At 44.1% G+C, this 17736-nt stretch overlaps 2 protein-coding genes across 2 annotated transcripts in view; both read left to right on the top strand.

The window, feature by feature from the left end:
- ZNFX1 (zinc finger NFX1-type containing 1) overlaps positions 1-6828 on the top strand; it is a 15188-nt gene extending 8360 nt beyond the window's left edge. The window contains exons 12-13 of the mRNA XM_026048316.1: positions 272-367; positions 4390-6828. Of these exons, the coding sequence (XP_025904101.1) occupies positions 272-367; positions 4390-6822 (2529 nt within the window). The 3' untranslated portion in view covers positions 6823-6828. The remainder of the gene's footprint in view (positions 1-271; positions 368-4389) is intronic.
- Positions 6829-6977: 149 nt separating this feature from the next.
- Positions 6978-17736, top strand: part of CCNDBP1 (cyclin D1 binding protein 1) — a 37150-nt gene continuing 26391 nt past the window's right edge. Inside the window, exons 1-11 of the mRNA XM_026048317.1 lie at positions 6978-7062; positions 7130-7189; positions 7807-7886; positions 8401-8482; positions 8905-9001; positions 10180-10253; positions 10547-10623; positions 11043-11296; positions 11649-11709; positions 12676-12722; positions 13096-13193. Coding sequence (XP_025904102.1) covers positions 6978-7062; positions 7130-7189; positions 7807-7886; positions 8401-8482; positions 8905-9001; positions 10180-10253; positions 10547-10623; positions 11043-11296; positions 11649-11709; positions 12676-12722; positions 13096-13193 — 1015 coding nt within the window. The remainder of the gene's footprint in view (positions 7063-7129; positions 7190-7806; positions 7887-8400; positions 8483-8904; positions 9002-10179; positions 10254-10546; positions 10624-11042; positions 11297-11648; positions 11710-12675; positions 12723-13095; positions 13194-17736) is intronic.

Here is a 17736-nt window from a genome sequence, read left to right on the forward strand (position 1 = left end):
TTTTTTTTTAATCTAGAACCCTGTTGTATTCAGATTTGCACAGATATTAGCATGCTTATTGCAACAGCCTTGTCAAATGATTTTCATGAAGGTACTTTGGTAGCCATACCTACTAATTGCTGTTGGAAGGAGGGTTCCCATCTTGATTCTTACTGTGGATTCACCCTTGTTTTGTATCTGGCTACTGCATTTACAGTGAAACAACAGGTATTTGGCTGGGAAATATGATGCTTCTTCCTCAAGATTGATACACAGCTGCTTTGTGTTTCAGCACCGCATGCGTCCTGAAATTGCCCAGCTTCTCAATCCTCATATATACCAAGATCTGGAGAACCATCCATCTGTCCTGAAATACGAAAACATAAAAGTGAGTTTTCAGCAGCCCAAGTGCTTTTTCTTGTTCTCCGTTACTGACTAAAATAAGTTTGTGTAGAATAATATTTATGGATTTTTAACTCTCAACTCAAGTTTAGCTAATGAAACTGATATTTAAATCAAGAAAACCAGTGATACAGCAACAGGTAAATAACTTGTACCTGTGCCTGGCTTTAGTGACTGTAAATTGTGGTGACTACAGTTTACATTCAATTGCAAATGGATCTAGTATTGCTGACTTTAAAAGAAAAGCAGGGAAAAAAGGAAGAGAGACTAAAGGAAAGATGTGATTGAAAGCTAGAAAGAAACCTCAAGTGGGACTTAACATATAATTTGTGAAGCTCCCTTGTAAGATAGGTTCTTTGATTTTTACACCTTTATCTGTACACAAAATCTGCAAGCAGGATCAATGCAGCTTAAAAATATAAATCAATCATGATTGCCTGTAACCATGTCTGTAACCAACATCTAGAATTTAATGACTTATTAAGATTCACAGATTCACAGAATATTTAAGGTTGGAAGGGACCTCTACAGATCATCTAGTCCAACCTTCCTGCTCAAGCAGGCACACCTACAGCATGTGGCACAGGGTGGCATCCAGGCGGGTTTGGAAGACCTCCAGAGTAGCAGACTCCACAACCTCCCTGGGGTAGCCTGTTCCACTGCTCTGTCACCCTCACAATAAAGAAGTTCCTCCTCASCTGGAGACAGAACTTCTTATGCTTCAGCTTGTGGCCATTACCCCTYGTCCTRTCGCTSGCCACCAGTGAAAACAGCTTGTCCCCTTCCTCCCTGCATTCTCCCTTCCTGAACTTATACATATTAATCATATCCCCTCTGAGCCKTCTCTTCTCCACAGAAAACAGGCCCAGCTCACTCAGCCTCTCTTCATACGAGAGATGTTCCATTCCCTTAATCATCCTGGTTGCCCTTCTCTGGACCCTCTCCAGAAGCTCCACGTCCTTCCTATACTGGGGTGCCCAGAACTGAACACAGTACTCCAGGTGCGGCCTCACCAGAGCTGAGTAGAGGGGCAGAATCACCTCCCTGGACCTGCTGGCAACACTCCTCCTGATGCAGGCCAGGATCCCATTGGCCTTCTTGGCCACGAGGGCACACTGCTCACTCATGGTTAACTTGGTGTCAACCAGGACTCCCAGGTCCCTCTCCGTGGAGGTGCTTTCCAGCAGGTCAACCCCTAATCTGCACTGATGCCTGGGGTTATTCCTCCCCAGGTGCAGGACCCTGCACTTGTCCTTATTGAACCTCATGAGGTTCCTCTCTGCCCAACTCTCCAGCCTGTCCAGGTCCCTCTGGATGGCAGCACAGCCCTCCGGAGTGTCGGCCACTCCACCCAGCTTGGTGTCATCTGCAAACTTGCTCAGGGTGCATTCCGTGCCCTCGTCCAGGTCATTGATAAACAAGTTGAACAGCACTGGGCCCAGCACTGACCCCTGGGGGACACCACTGGCCACAGGCCTCCAGCTGGACTTGGCCCCATTTATCACCACCCTCTGAGCTCTGCCATCCAGCCAGCCCTCGATCCAYCGCACCGTGCACTCGTCTAGTCCACTGTCTCGGAGCTTCCGTATGAGGATGTTATGGGAGACAGTGTCAAAAGCCTTGCTGAAGTCAAGGTAGACAACATCCACGGCTCTCCCCTCRTCCAGCCAGCCTGTCACCCCATCATAGAAGGCTATGAGGTTCGTCAGACATGACTTCCCCTTGGTGAATCCATGCTGACTGCTCCTCAGCAGCTTCTTCTCCTCCATATGCCCGGAGATTCTCTCTAGGATGAACCGCTCCATCACCTTTCCAGGGACAGAGGTGAGGCTGACCAGACTGTAATTGCCTGGCTCCTCCCTCTTGCCCTTTTTGAAGACTGGAGTGACGTTGGCTTTCTTCCAGTCCTCGGGCACCTCCCCTGCTCTCCAGGACCTCTCAAAGATGATGGAGAGAGGCTGAGCAATAACTTCGGCCAGTTCCCTCAGCACTCTCGGGTGCATCCCATCTGGGCCCATAGATTTTTGAGTGGCCAGTTTGCCTAAGTGATCCTTAACCCAATCCTTCTCAACTCGTGGAAGGTCTTCCTCTAGCCCATTTACATCTCTTCCATTTGTGCCCTGCAGTTCATGGGGGGTCGTCTTAGCAGTAAAGACAGAGGCAAAGAAGGCATTTAGTAACTCTGCCTTCTCGGCATCCTCCGTCACCAAGGCCCCTTCCCCATTCAGCAGTGCACTAACGTTTTCCCTCGTCTTCCTCTTGCTATTGACATACTTATAGAAACCCTTCCTGTTGTCTCTGACTTGCCTCGCCAACTCTAATTCCACCCGGGCTTTGGCCTTCCCCATTTCGCATCTGCAATCTCTGACAACGTGCCTGTATTCCTCCCATGTGGCCTGTCCCTTCTTCCACAAGCTGTACACCCTTTTTTTCTCACTCACTTTGTCCAGTAATTCCTTACCCATCCATACAGGTCTCCTGCCCCGCTTACTCGACTTCTTTTTTGTGGGGATACACCGATCCTGAGCTTGGAGGAAGTGGCGCTTGAATATCAGCCAGCTCTCCTGGACCCCCTTTCCTTCTAGGACCCTGACCCAGGGGACTGCTCCAAGGAGCTCCCTGAAGAGGTCGAAGTTAGCTCTCTTGAAGTCCAGGGTAGCTATTCTACTTCTCACCCCATCTCCTCCACGCCGGATCGTGAATTCCAAAATCTCGTGGTCGCTGCAGCCCAGACTGCCTCCAACCCTCACATTTTCCACTAGACTGGAAAATGGTATGAAATGAAAGATAGTATGCTTGCCTCACYGTAAGATGTCTGAAGTACTTTCGCAAGCTTGGCAAGCCTCATAAGGAAGAGGATCCGCCTTTGCTTCTTCAATATTGCTGAGATTCTGTCTTTCACTAACTCCCACTTTTCCAATATTTATTTTCTTGCCCCATCCCAATTATGATTTCTCTTTCCGTGTTTGTACTATCTTTTTATCTTTGAACTAGTAACAACTGTACCTCTGTAATTTTACCTATCCTGTCTTTCATGTCCTTTTCTGCAGACTTGTGCAATCACAAATCTCTGCCATAACTAACTTTCTTTAGACTTCACAGCCAAGATCACACAGCTATGTTATGTCTTGCATCTTTTGGAGTCAAACCACTCGGTACTTTGGGACAAGGAATTAGAGGAGATTACAGAGAAAGGATTACAGTAACTTAGTCTACTTAACACTCTGTTCATGAAAAGACAATACTCACTACTTGGAAGCTGTATAACTGAATGAGAATGTTTTACCCAAAACCATGTTCACTTCAGCATCAGGAATGCTGAAGCCAGGAAGGAGAAAATTTATAGTTAGGACGATTATTTATTGGAACTAACCTATCTAGGAAAGTTGCAGGTATCCTCTTGGTATCTTCAAAATCTGAGGTACTTGGTATAAACTGTCTTAGTTAAAATACACTATTTCATTTTGTGGTCTCCTATGAGATAAACAATTCTGGAGAATGTTGTGGTCCCATCTGGCCTTGAAACAAATGTGAGATAGCAAAAACAAAAAACCAAACAAAAAAACCCCACAATTTCATTATTCTCTCTAGCACAGTAACCAACAAAGGTGACAAATGAAATTGTAAAGCAGTTATTGCAATTATGGACAGCTTGTTGGAAAGCTAGAGATCTGTATGTGATACATGAAAAGTATTCTTTCTTGGCAGGGAGGGGAGAAGTAGCCTCAGTCCTTTGTTGTGGTGAACAGATAATGCACTAAACCCATAACTACTAGATAACTTCTGAGTAACTGGCAATGTCACTAATGAGCTCTGAATCTCCTCCAAATATAGTATGGAAATGTAAAAGGCAATTAAGTATGCAGTAAGCATACTTCAAGTATGCAGTAACAACCTATTGCAGTCCTCTCCTAAAGAATCTGCTTAGTAAGGGATAATTAGGGGTGTGAGAAGAGGTCATGAAGAGAGGAGATGGAATTCTTCTGAGATTCTTTTCTTTTGTTTCAGGGGGTCTTATCTAACCTCTTTTTTGTGGAGCATGACTTTCCTGAGCAAGAGATCCAGGAAGGGAAAAGCCACCAGAACCCACACGAGGCCCAATTTGTAGTGGAGTTGTGCAAGTATTTCCTGTGTCAAGATTATCTACCTTCTCAAATCACCATTCTCACCACCTATACTGGGCAGCTTTTCTGTCTGCGCAAGCTCATGCCAGCGAAGACCTTTGCAGGAGTGAAGGTTCATGTTGTAGATAAATACCAGGGGGAAGAGAATGATATTATCCTGCTGTCACTTGTGCGGAGCAACAAAGAAGAGAGATCAGGGTTCTTGCAGATCTCTAATCGGATATGTGTAGCATTATCCAGAGCTAAGAAAGGGTTGTATTGTATTGGAAACATGAGAATGCTCGGTAAGATACCTCTCTGGAGCAAGATCATTCACACTCTCCGGGAGAAAGGCTACATTGGCCGCTCATTGATGCTTTGTTGCCAAAACCACCCTGAAACCAAGACACTGGTATCTACAGCAGCAGATTTCATTAGGGTTCCAGAAGGAGGCTGCAGTCGTCCCTGTGAATGTCGATTGAGTTGTGGACATGTTTGCACGAGGGCATGTCATCCATATGACACAGAGCACAAAGAGTATCAGTGCCTGAAACCTTGTCAGAAGGTGCTTTGTAAAGATGGGCATCGCTGTCCACAGTTGTGTTATGAGCCCTGTGGACAATGCATGGTGAAAGTGGAGAAAATTATTTCGAAGTGTGGCCACCGACAGATGGTGCCATGCTCTACTCCAGATGCTGAGTTTCTTTGCCAGGAACCTTGTCAGAAAAAGTTGAATTGTGGACACACATGCAATAAATTCTGTGGACAGGAATGCAATACGAGGTGTCCTGAGCTAGTTACAGTTGCACTGAAATGTGGCCATATCCAGCAAGTGAAGTGCTGGATCAGTGAGGAGATGAAACATGGGATGCCTGTGGAATGTAAAACTAAGTGTTCTGTCACACTGCAGTGTGGCCATGTATGCCAAGGTTCCTGTCATACCTGCTTTGAAGGAAGATTTCATAAGCCTTGTAAAAGCCCATGCAAACGCTTCTTAGTCTGTTCCCACAGGTGTCAGCAGCCATGTACTACAGAATGCCCTCCGTGTCAGCTGGACTGTCAGAACCATTGCATTCACAGCAGATGTAAAAAGAAATGTGGAGAAAGCTGTTCGCCATGTGCAGAGCCATGTGAGTGGCGATGTCAGCACTACCAGTGTACCAGTCTTTGCTCTGAACCATGTAATAGGCCTCGTTGCAATGTACCGTGTACGAAACGACTGCCCTGTGGACATTCTTGTATTGGCTTGTGTGGAGAGCCCTGCCCTAAGAAGTGCCTTGTCTGTGACCATGAAGAAGTCACCCAGATCTTTTTTGGCTTTGAAGAAGATCCAGATGCTCGATTTGTACAGCTGGAAGACTGTGGCCATGTTTTTGAGTCCCAAGGCCTTGATCACTATATGGATGAAGATGATGGTGTCATCAAGCTGAAAGTGTGCCCTGTCTGTCAGACACCCATTAGAAAGAATCTGAGATATGGCACCATTGTACAAAGGCGTCTGTATGAGATAGAGAGAGTGAAAGAGAAAATACAAGGCCCAATACAAGAAATTGAATCTAGAAGACAAAGCCTACAGGCTGCGCTAGCAGGGAATGCTGTTCTGCGGAGGAATCTGCCCCTTAAGTACCTTATGTTGGAAGATAAACTGAGAGCCCCTGTTCTGTCCTCAAAGAGCATTGGACTAATTGAGAACCAGCTTAACTTCTACAGCCGTTTAGCTGATCTGACCAATTCTATGGACAAAATCGAGGCAAGTGAGAGGAACGGGCTGAGGAAGCGGCTGGATGAAGTCCAGGTTTGGCTGGATAGGCCACGCATCAGTTTTACGGGGCAGGAGCTCTCTGACTTGCAGGTTGAGATCCAGAGAGTGACCTACTTGCTGAGCCTCTTAGCAAGATGCAATGGTGCGAGCGGCAGGATAACCCCTGCTCTTGCTAAGGAGATTGCCACTGTCCGTGTCATCCTCGAGGGGACAAAGAAGCTCACAGATGAGGATGAGGCTGTGGTGAAGGCTAAACTGGAGAGGCTCTGCAGTGCCCTGCCTACCTCAGGCTTGGGCATCTCTGAGGCAGAGCGGGTACAGATTGTCAGTGCTATTGGCTGTCCCCGCGGTCACTGGTTCAAGTGCAAAAATGGGCACATCTACGTGATCGGGGAGTGTGGGGGGGCGATGGAGAGGGGCGTGTGCCCCGAGTGCTCTGCAGCCATCGGGGGAACGAACCACAACTTGGACAGCACCAACAGCCTGGCCTCCGAGATGGACGGGGCCACGCATGCCGCCTGGTCCGACACGGCCAACAACCTGCTCAACTGGGCCGAGCTCCGCAGGCTGCTCTAGCTGGGCCCGGGCCGCGCTCGCGCTCTTCCCTGTAGCCAATAAAGCGCTTCCTGCCCCCACGCCTCTTGTCTCTCGCGCTGCCACCGCCCTTCCGGCGCCGCTGTCCGGAAGCGGATGTGACGTCCGCGAGGGGCGCCGTCGGGCGCTGCGCTGCCATGGAGCCGGCGGGAGCGGGGCCGCTGAGGGAGCTGCTGGGGCAGCTGCGGGGCTCGCTGCACGCGGCGCTGGCGCGGGTCCGAGGTGAAGGCCGGGGCTGGGGCCGCGCCTCGCTGCTTCGGGCCCCGCTGAGATCTTTCTGCCTTTACAGAGGGCGAACCAGGCGAGGGCCACGGGCCGTTCGAGCCGCCGCGCTTCTGGGACGCTCTCGGTATGGAGCGGGTGGCGGGCCAGAGACCGGGCGGCGGAGCGGGGCAAAATGAGGCCACCCCCGCGAGAGCTCCGTGCACAGTTCTCGTGGGTAGCTGCAATGGCAGAAGTGGCATGCTGGTGTTTTTACACGGCCTGGCTGTGAGTTACCTGAGGGATCATCAGGAAGGTCTACAGCCAGGGTTTCTGTGCTTGTCCTCAGTTCCTCGGCATTGTTACTGATAAAGCAGTGGGTACTATGAAGTAATTGTCATGACCTGAGTGTTTAAAGACTTTGGTCTCGGTTAAAACCAGCTGGCAAGTTCAAGTAAAGTTGTCAGGGAGCTAAGAGAAAATATGTGACTGTGGATTTCAGAATTGGCCGAGTAGACAATTTAATGTGACACAACTGCAACAGACATTTTTTTTCCCCTCCTTTGTAGATTTTAGCTTATGTTCTTTCATATCTAGGAATGAGAGACTGTAATCTGGCATTAATCTTAGGGCAAAGCAGCATCAGAGAAGACATTGCTCATCTAGCTGCTCTGGTTTTGTTTGTTTGTTTTTGTCTTTTTTTTTTTTTTTTTTTTTTTTTAAGATCCTGACAAATATGTTTTTTTTGCATTGGATTATTTTTAGGTCAGACATTCAAAGCAGCATCACAAGAAGCAACAAAACTGAGTCTAGCATTCTCAAGGCCCCCACTGCCTTCTGCAGAGGTGAGTGAAAACCTCCACAAGGTGGGAAGTTACAGCATGTACATTACAGCTTGTTGATGGAGACCATATATGGATCAAACAGTGGATCTTGGGCCTGTGTAAAAATGGAAGTATTTTTACTATTAAACACAAGAAACTTTAACACTTATGTTTGGAAGAGGGGAAAAAGGACCACAAATTCAGAATAATGATCTAAGCTTTCTTCTCTGTTGCATGTCAACCAGACTAGTGGGGTATTTTTTGTTACCAAATTGTGAGGAAAGGCATGATGCATACAGTGAGTGTGCAACTCTAGCAGTTTAATCCATTCTGCACTTGCAACTTTAGAAACGCCTAAATGCTGTAACTTACCACTGTGCTGTTTTTGTTTCTTGAGTTGGCCATTACTGTGCTTTCCAAGAGTCTTTTTTTTTTTCAAAATCATCTGAATTCTAAGTGTTTACTTGTGAGACTCTCCAAATGGAATGCAGCAATGCATTTTTCCTGATTAATCCTTTTGTCTATACATTTTCAGGATTGTCAGAAGCTGAGTGGAGATGTCCAAAATGCTATTCTTGCAGTTGCCGCGGTGTACTACTCACTCCCCAAAGGACAAGGTGAGATTCAGCAGAGTAGTGCTAGTTCTTTCATCACTGTATGATGAAGTGCAGTATTTCAGAGTCCAGTAAGACCTAATATCAACAGGAAAGCACATGTCCATGAGTAAAGAGAGCTCCATTGTCAGCTGTTCCATAAACTTGCAACATGGTTATATTGCAAGTTATGGTTATGGCTATGCAACTGGCTATTCTGTTGGATCTCCTGCTGTGAAAGGATGATAGTTTAGGAAAGGTAATTGAATATTTGTATTTATAAAACACAAAGATTTCACCCAAAATTCTTTTGGAACTTAATAACCAATGTCACTTCCTTCAAAGTCCAGTAACATATCTTGCGTCTGCATGAACAGAGCTGCCTGTGTTCATCTTTGATAATGCTTTCAGTCATTGCTGTCTTCATTTTTCTCAACCTCAAATAGGTACTACTCTTCGGAAGATGGTACGAGATGCTATTACTGAGGTGGTGGAAGGAATGATCCAGCTCACAGAAACAATTGTCAATACTCCATTGCAAAGGTAGTGCTTTTCTGGAAAGAAGTGAGAAAACGTTGCAAGCATACTTCTTAGGGAGTAGCAAATGCTAACTGCTCCTAAAGGGAAGGAGGGAGCCAACCATTGCAATAAAGCAGGCAAAGGCAACACCCTCACCAGCAAAGGCCTAGTCTTATGGTATCTGAGCGAGCAGAGATAGCCTGGAAAAGTTGGCYGCCTTCAGTTCAGAATTCAGATCATCAGACAAGTCTGTATAGACAAGGTACATTTGAGGTCAAGTGGGGAAGCTAAGCTAGCAAGCTAGGGTCAGATCCTGAAGCAGTAACCAGGGTCAGACACAGACCAATGGTTGCCCAGTTGGATCAGTGGTGGACTGGGCCCAAGATCAACCCAGGAATTCAAAGAAGTGGGTCAGGATCAGGGCTGAAATCAAGAGGTGTGAAACTGGGTCCACTGAGGTATGAGATGTAGTTGCTGTACTGCTATTATGTAGCACAGACACAACCCAGCCAGAGATACTCAGCTTAAAAGTATCTTGAGGGGAACAAAGGATTGGTCTTCACTTCTAACTTTTTTCTTGAGGACTCTTATCAGCAAAAGAACTGACCCTGGGCTTAGCCAGCTAAACTCTTTAACTCTGAACCAGCTAAAGTCCTAGGAGGGTGGAATCCACTTAAGGCCCTTACAGTATCTAGTAACCAAGTGGGTCTTTGTACAGAAAGAATAGCTTTTCATGCTCTCTGTGACAAGGAGAGGAGCTAGGAGCAGAATTTGCATGAAGAGGCTGGGATGGTGTTTGCTTTGGTGACAATTCATGCCCTTGAGGTGGATGGTCTTACATATTGATTGCTTGACTTTCTGAAGTTAGTTATTGGAACACTGTGCTTTCTGGGAGATATTACGGAACTTCTTTTCACTGATTACAGACCACTGCCCTTAGGCAGAAATCATCAGTCTCTGATACAGTCTACTAATTTGAATAGGTTCTGGAAAATATATAGATAGGCACCTTGAGAGGCCTCTGTGGCTCTCCAGCTTCTTTTTACAAATAGTGCTTAAACTCAGGAGGAGCCGGTACCTGTTGCTTTGCCACAGGTGCAAGATGCCAATGATGAGCTGCTTGGTGACCACAGAAAAGAAAAATACAATTTAACAGAGCAATGTTACTGATTCTAACTTTGAGTGGCTCTGATTTGTTTCAGCTTGTGTCAGGAACAACTTATATCAACTGGTGGTGTGTGGGAGGCATGTGAGCAAGCAACCAGCCTGCCTAGAGGTGAGTACTGTGTGTGCCAGGAAAAAAAGGTCTAGGATATGTGGTCTTAGAATACTGATAGCCCTTATGAAAAATATTGTAGCTACTACAAGACAGAAACACTAATTTTGCAAAACTCTACTTTGAAGTGCATAAACTTGGAAGTCATATCAGGTTCTTTTCATAGCAACAATGCATCTCTGAACTCTGCAAACATGTTTGGTCCTATGATATCAAGATCTTAATGGTCTAAAACTTAGGTGAGTGTTGGGAACTGATTCAGTTTCAGATTTTTCTTCCTTTTGTTCTTGCAGATAACCAGGCAGCAGTTGTGTCAGCTCTAGCTGCATGTCTCGCTGTGGTCAAGGATGCTCTGGAAGAAATGGAACATGTAAGGAAGGCAGTAAACCTTCACTGATAAAATGCAGGGATGGTTTTATAGCCAGGCTGTGATTTGAATCAGGTTTGATATGGGCTAGGTTATTGCGTTGTCTGGATCTTAATGAATTTTTAAACCAAACAAGTCTCATCTTGCTAACATATGTAGCATTTTCACAAAGGCATGTCTTTGAATGTGAGTGGTTCTAGGCTGATGTAAAAGTGAGACTGTCTGCCAGATTCTTGCTGCTCACTGTTGAACTGGATCAGGGGATTGTTTTTCTTTAACCAGTCTCATTAGGATTACCAAAATTGGGCAACTGAGATTCTTCCATAAACTGTATGATTTTTAAATGTTGTTTTCCCTTTTTTGCTGAGTGCTCTTGGAGTGGATGTTGGGCCGTAGGTTTTTCAATGCATCTATATTCTCAGGCTCTGATGGAAGGCCAAGACCCCTACAGTGATATCATGGAAGATGAGGACCTAGGTTTTCGAGGCAACAGAGATACGTACTGGTCAGAAGCTGACCGGAAGCTTCTTGGGCCCTGCATGGGATTAATGAAGGCTTCCAAAGCTTGCCTGAAGAAGGTCTTGGGTGTAGTGAAGGCTCATGGAAAAGCTGACTCTTCAGAGCAGATTGCTCAGCTGGATGACCTTGCAGACATTGCTAATGAGATTAGTCCAAGGTAAATGGGTCTCTCACCTTGTTACTTTCTGTTCGGAGCAGTCTGTCTGTTTTCTGAAGTTCAAGAGGGTGGATCAGGAAAAATTATACAAAATTGAATCTGTGAACTGGCAGTAGAAGCTGCTGTGTTTGAAGATGCTATTATGGCATAGGCTGTCGAGACCTGAGCAGATTAGGAAATGAACATGTTCTGCGCCTTGAGGTAGGGCTGTGGTTGTGAGCAGGAATAGGGTGAGACTGGGCACCAAAGCCTGATGTCTCATTGTTAGGATAGGTGTAGACTTTGACCAAGGATGTCCTATGAGTTGTCCTATCAGGGGCTTTTCTTAAATGGTGACTCTCTTCTGTTCTAGTGTTGATGAGCTGGCGCTGAGCATGTATCCCCCTATGAACCAGTTGGCTGTGCGACTCAATGTAAGTATGTACCCTGCATGCAAATCTAATCAGCTGTTAGAAGGAGAGAAAATTGAATTTATAGGGATTGTACATCTTGTGGATGTCAGTGACTGTATCAGTAGTCCACTCTTAGGGATGAGGAATCCCCTTTGGTTCTTACACATTTAGCTTCCTTGGCGTGGAAATCTATTTCACTTTACTCCTTCAAGGAAGAGCATGGTCACTTTCGGCTTGAATCTGGGTTGTGCATAGAGATGTCAAGTGACAGTATCTCAGGCAAGTGGAGTCTAAGGTTGTCAGTGTATTCCATGTCAGGTGGATTTATATGAATGAAGCGATCTGAATTAAAACTAAMATTTTGAGGTTTTCACAGTGAATGTGATTAAGGAGTGGAGGAGGTTGCTCAGGGAAATAATGGAATCTCCATCTTAGGGGATTTTCAAAACTAGTCAAGGCTCTGAACAATCTGATGGAACTTTGAGGTGGGCCTTGCTTTGAGTGGGAGGTTGGACTAGGTGACTTCCAGAGATTCCTTCCAAACTAATTTATGTATACACCTCCTCATATCTGAGATTTGTTATTCTGCATCTTAGTTCACATTTCTTGTATTTGGCCAGTGCATTGATCTTTCGGTACAAAATATTAAACATTGCTTAATACCAAGCTTAATATCAAGCAATTGTACATAGTCACTTCATGTCTTAATTGTAATCACCAACTTATCTTAGGCTTATCTTTTTAAGAAGAAAGCACATATATATATATATTTAATCTTCTTGTTGTTATTCTTTTTGCTTTGTGTTTTTGCTTGCCTTATTCAGCAGTAGGTTGGGAGACACTCCTAGCATGGCAGTGTTAGCTTCCTCTTGCATCAGGGTCTATGGCAGTTTTATTCATTCTTGGGTGTATATGTATTGAACATTCCTGCACTTGCCCTTTCTTCCCATTAATTTTTCACTTTGTTTCCCTTTTGTTTCTTTCTAGGCTGCTAAATTGGCATCAGTATTAAAGAAAGTCTTGGAGATTGCAAAGTGAGTATGAGTTACAAGCATGTGATCCCTAATATGAAAGCTGATRTTCTGCGTCTGTTCAAGGATGACTCAAATTTCTAAATAGTAAATGCTTATTTTTAGTATGTTTGGAAGCAAAGGAATGGGAATAAGAAGAGGATGATAGGAATAAAACAGTCCCTATTGAAAACAAGAGCGTCAGGGTTTCAGATTAGAGACAAGAATATGACTTCTTCCTTGCTCCAAGCGCTCTGAGAGGCACAGCAGTATTTTTCTGCTGTTGTAATTCAGCCTTTCACTACAGCCATGTGGTGTGAGGACTTCTCTAGTGTACAGGTGAACAGGTATGAGGCACCCAGGATGCTTTTCTAATGTATTTCCTCTGCTTTTGCAGGACAAGCCACGTATGTCCACCATCAGAGGAAGGCTGGGTGCAGTTTCTCAATGGTGCAGTCAGTCACAACATGGACAAAATCAAGAACTTCACACAGGGTGAACTTTAGCTCTCCTATGTCAGCTTGTGTTGCTGCCTCTGATTCTGATATATGCTTTCCTAGTGAATCTGTCCGGCCGTTCTCTATCTATAGGAGAATGATGAGGGAAGTTCTTTTAGGGGAGAACTTTACTGTCTCTTGACAGATGTTTCAAAGGGAGAAGTCACCCTTTGCTATTGCAAAAGCTGTTAGTTTTGCTTCATCTCCTGGAATGATGCAGTATTGCATCTTAATGCTGTGAATGTGCCYCTTTTTAACACATTACAGCTACCATGGAGTGCAAAGATCAATAAAATATTAGATTTGCAYGGGTGATTTTATTTGTTTTTGTGTGGCAGGCTAAACACAGAAGGGAAAGGCTCTTGCTTCTTTTGCAAACCAACAAATGAATCATTAGAATAAGTGTAGCAGTGTTCCTACTTTCTTTCAAACCATAGGGAAGAATGAACTATCTCTCTTCCCCTGGAAAGAGGTATAAACAATTATTTATTGCTTTAACAGCTTCAAAGAATCTGTGGAAGTAAGGRCATCTCTAGAAAAATGCAACATCTGTCGTCATTTTAAAGTTCTAAGSTATTCTTTCTGCAGTGGGTAGAAAAAGAATTGACTAAGCAGTGGTGGGTTCAGCAAGTATGCATGGTGAGAAATACAGTGTCTTTTTGAACATTCTGCCTATGTTCTGGAGTTAAAMCCAGTCCAGATGTGCAATGAGTCTTCTGGACCCTGCTTGTGTGGGAGAGAATGGGATATGCACTAACTAGTGCTTGTAGACTGCACAGAGCCCAACCTGAAAGGCAAGGAGGGGAGTTGATACAGGAGATGTAGTTCTTTGTATTTTTAATTCCCAGCGCCTTGGTGATGCATTTGCTAGACAAGAATGAGATGCCAAAAAAAAAAAAGTTGCCATTTAAGCTACTGCTTTGGAATTCTGATCTGACAGCAATTTGAGAGGGATTTGTAGGAGGAGGGTTGAACTCCCCATAGAGACACCTAGGGTTACTTTGTCGTTGTGTGGTTTATTGAGAGAAATATTGCTGTTTTTTTTCATGTGCAGAAAACCATGCCTCTTTTGATGATATTTGACTAACTCTGATATGCCTGGTTCTCCAGCAGAGAAAGGGAAGAGATTGTTAAAACCATAACTAGGAACTGTTCTTATTGCTGGCTGTAGCTAACAGGTGGAARTACATGGCACAGTATGACTTTTATCACTTAACGATATTCAAGTGGCTAGAGAAACAGCAAATAATTTCCAAATTATATGACTTARTTCACTGGACTGTAAGTATCATATTAATGTTCATAATCTGCCTAGTTCTTCATTTTTTRGCACTTTCTTATACTTTATGTTGGTAGGGGTTTTCCCTTCACTGCCTAGGACTTAGGAGCTGGAGCTTTCACAAATGTCATACTAGCTTCAATTTTGTTATTAAMYACCTGTTTAAAGTTCTGGTCTCTGCCTTTTCTCTTTTGCAGTGTGRCTGAAATCTCCCACATTATGTAAATAACGAAGGGAATGTTTGTGACTTTTCACTRTAGTGGTTTCTTTCTCTCACCTCGTTGCCTATTATTTTAGGGGATAACCTTTCCTGTGTGTGGATTTGTAGCTTCTGTTTTTCATTTATCATTCTTAGGTCAGCCACTTGGCACCCACCTGTACTTTCTATGTCTAAAAATGAACCCTTGCTCTGCAACCAGTATGACAYRTTTCCCCAGGTGTTCAGTGAAAGGGTTCAGGAAACTGTTCTCTGCAGTTGTTGTCTGGTACTGTACTATATTTTCTGGAAACTATTGAGAGAAGGGAATGAGTCAGAATTGAAAGAAGGAAAGGGAAACATCTAAGATTAAAACGAAGTWCTTTTTTTGAGGCAAAAGTCTCAGCCTGGACTGCCAGATGCCAGAAGAGGCAAAGCTGTCTTCTGAACTACACTCCTTGCCTGTGRTTTTCTAATGCAGCTTCCAACTTTCAGGCTAGAGAGTAAATTAGGAGTAATCAGGATTTCCCTGTGCTCAAGCATGGACAAGCTAGAAGTGGGAGTACTGTATGAAACAGTGCAGTTCAACGCACCTCTTTTAAARCTGATAATATCTTAGTGCTTTGAAAGACAACTGCATGATGAGAGCCACTGAGCCCAGCAAAATTTCTGCTSTATGAAAGTTGTTTTGTTGCTGCTTCAGTAATAGAATGGCAGGTTGATCTAACRTCAGTAGAGAGAGGGGATTTGCAAATGCTGATTTCTTCCTGGACAAACTATATGTAGAAGTTCTCGTCTTCTGTCAGCATAGCAGTCAGCCTAAGCAAATGGCTTTCACCTTTTTTCTGTACAGTGAGTAAAACATAAAAGACAAGCATGGTTTCTGCTGGAATAGAGTAGCAAAATACATAAGTGATGGTAAGTTTAGCCTAGTCTTAGCCTGCATGGCTTCCCAAAACATGTAATATGCAACTTTGTATGAAAAGCTGCAGCCATTTAAAATCTAAGTATTTTGKGATGGATGTGCRAATTCAAAATTTTAAGGTATACGGATTGCATGTGCCATAGCCTGTTTTGCTCTCACCCCTGCCAAGGTTACTTGAATCACCTGCAGCCAGTTATCTAGGCAACCTTTTGTAAACTAATGGCTATGTGCTTTTTWCATTAACTGAGAGCTAGACATTTTGAGAATAAAAGCAAGCTCTTCCTTCCAAAGCTGGGTAATAGGCTTGCTGTTATAATGTACAGACTGAGCCCTGASTACCAGACACAACTTTTTTCTCCATCACCATGRTTAAACACTTAAATGGCAAGTGGGACATCCTGTCCCARTTGCAGAGAATTGTCAGACTGGAGGTGAATAAGAAGGTTAACTGTCTCTTCAGGGGCAGTAGGAATGGAGCTTAACTCTGTTTTGCTGTTTTTCTCAGCGTTCTTTWTCTTTTTGTAGGCTTTCTCAAGCACCTTTCTTTCCTGAAGAGAACCTGTGACAAAAAAAAAGGGGGGGAGCAGACAAGTTAGTCTTCTTTCCTGTTTACTAATGTAAAGAGGTAAATATAAGGTAGACGGATGGAGGTGAATTATGTTGGCAGTGCCGTAGATAACTGTTTCTAACAGGTCAGTTAGTTATACTGTTGTGTTTCTGGTTGGAGAACTTAAAGGATTTTGACTGACAGRGCATATGGATTTGCCTGAAAAACTTTAACCTGGGAAGATTTAKCMTGTTTTTTTGACCATCTGCTAGCATCTCTCAGAATAAAAGAGACATCTGGAAATTGTAATAACTTAAGCTGCTGTAGCAAGCTTTACCMGAATTCATTGCTACTATGTTCTCTTGTGATGGACTGCAGCCAGGGAGATGCAATATCATAGGCTAAGATGAGGTGGTAGATTTGGATCAGGAGAGCAGATCTCAGTAGTAGATTCTGAAAGAGGAGTTACCTTTTGAGAGGGGAATCTGGRTAATATGTGGGAGCAGAGCACTCCTTTTCAGAGAATTTGAATCTGAAATACTGTACAACAGTTCCTGYCTTTATGTATGGGAAAAGGAAAGATATCAAATTGCTTTATTCCACATTCCTCTTCCCCAGGTCTATCTTTGATATATTACAGAATCACAGAGTCACACATTACCTTTGCTCTTCTGATAGGTGGCATCCAGTGCCTGCCACCCACTAAACTTTGGTAGCAAGTCCTGTTGAGCCATCCAGCATTCATTCCAAACATGGAAAATCTTGTGAGGGACRCACCATCACCAACTTAAACTGGRGATTGAGCACTGAGGTACAGGAAAGTTCTGTCTGAGTCACAGTGCATTAATACTCCCTCTGAAGAGCTCAGTGAATGTTGGGGAGGCCAAAGGTTGTATTATTTGGTACAAATGGAGTTTCTGCAGCTGGACTTGKCTGTTTTTCTTCCTTTACATGTCTTATGAATAGGGCATTCTTGTTTTTCTGTTCCTGGGATTTCTTAAGAACAGATCAGGTAGCCCAGCTGAGCTRTCTCCCACCCATTTCCYTGCAGCTGTTGGTCTTTTTCCCTTCTCTGTTTCTGAAACCCAGGCATTGTCTCAGACTCCTGCTTCGGCCATGCTGTGTTTTCTCACCAGACATGGACAATCTCGTAATGTATCAGCAGTGTMCCATTTTCATCATAATCCTCATTCACTCGAACTGCTTTTGTTGTGAGCCAACATGAAGCCTGTGACCACTGTGGTAGGAATTCCTAGGCACCTCAGAACTGTACAGAAGAATGAGTCATAAATCARTTGTTCTTCCTGCCATATGTTTGTTGATAAACATAGAGCTCGTTCTGGTACTAGACCTATTGGAAATGACACAAGGCATACAGTCTGGGCCTTGCAAGAGGCACTGCCTCTTCAAGAGGTAAGCATTTAGTGAATGGTGTGTATTGACACTCTTTTAGCCTTAAGCTAGAAATGCTGAATGTTGATGAGCGTGGAGATTATGGCGGAAACACTGAGGATCTCTTACCTAAAGTTAAAAGTTGTATCAGTTGGTTCCTTGTTAATCCAGGAATTTAGGTGTACGCTAGAAGTTTTGTGAA

Source organism: Nothoprocta perdicaria, unplaced genomic scaffold, assembly GCF_003342845.1.
Source record: "Nothoprocta perdicaria isolate Ctin4 unplaced genomic scaffold, notPer1 scaffold_530, whole genome shotgun sequence".
Lineage (NCBI taxonomy): Eukaryota > Metazoa > Chordata > Aves > Tinamiformes > Tinamidae > Nothoprocta > Nothoprocta perdicaria.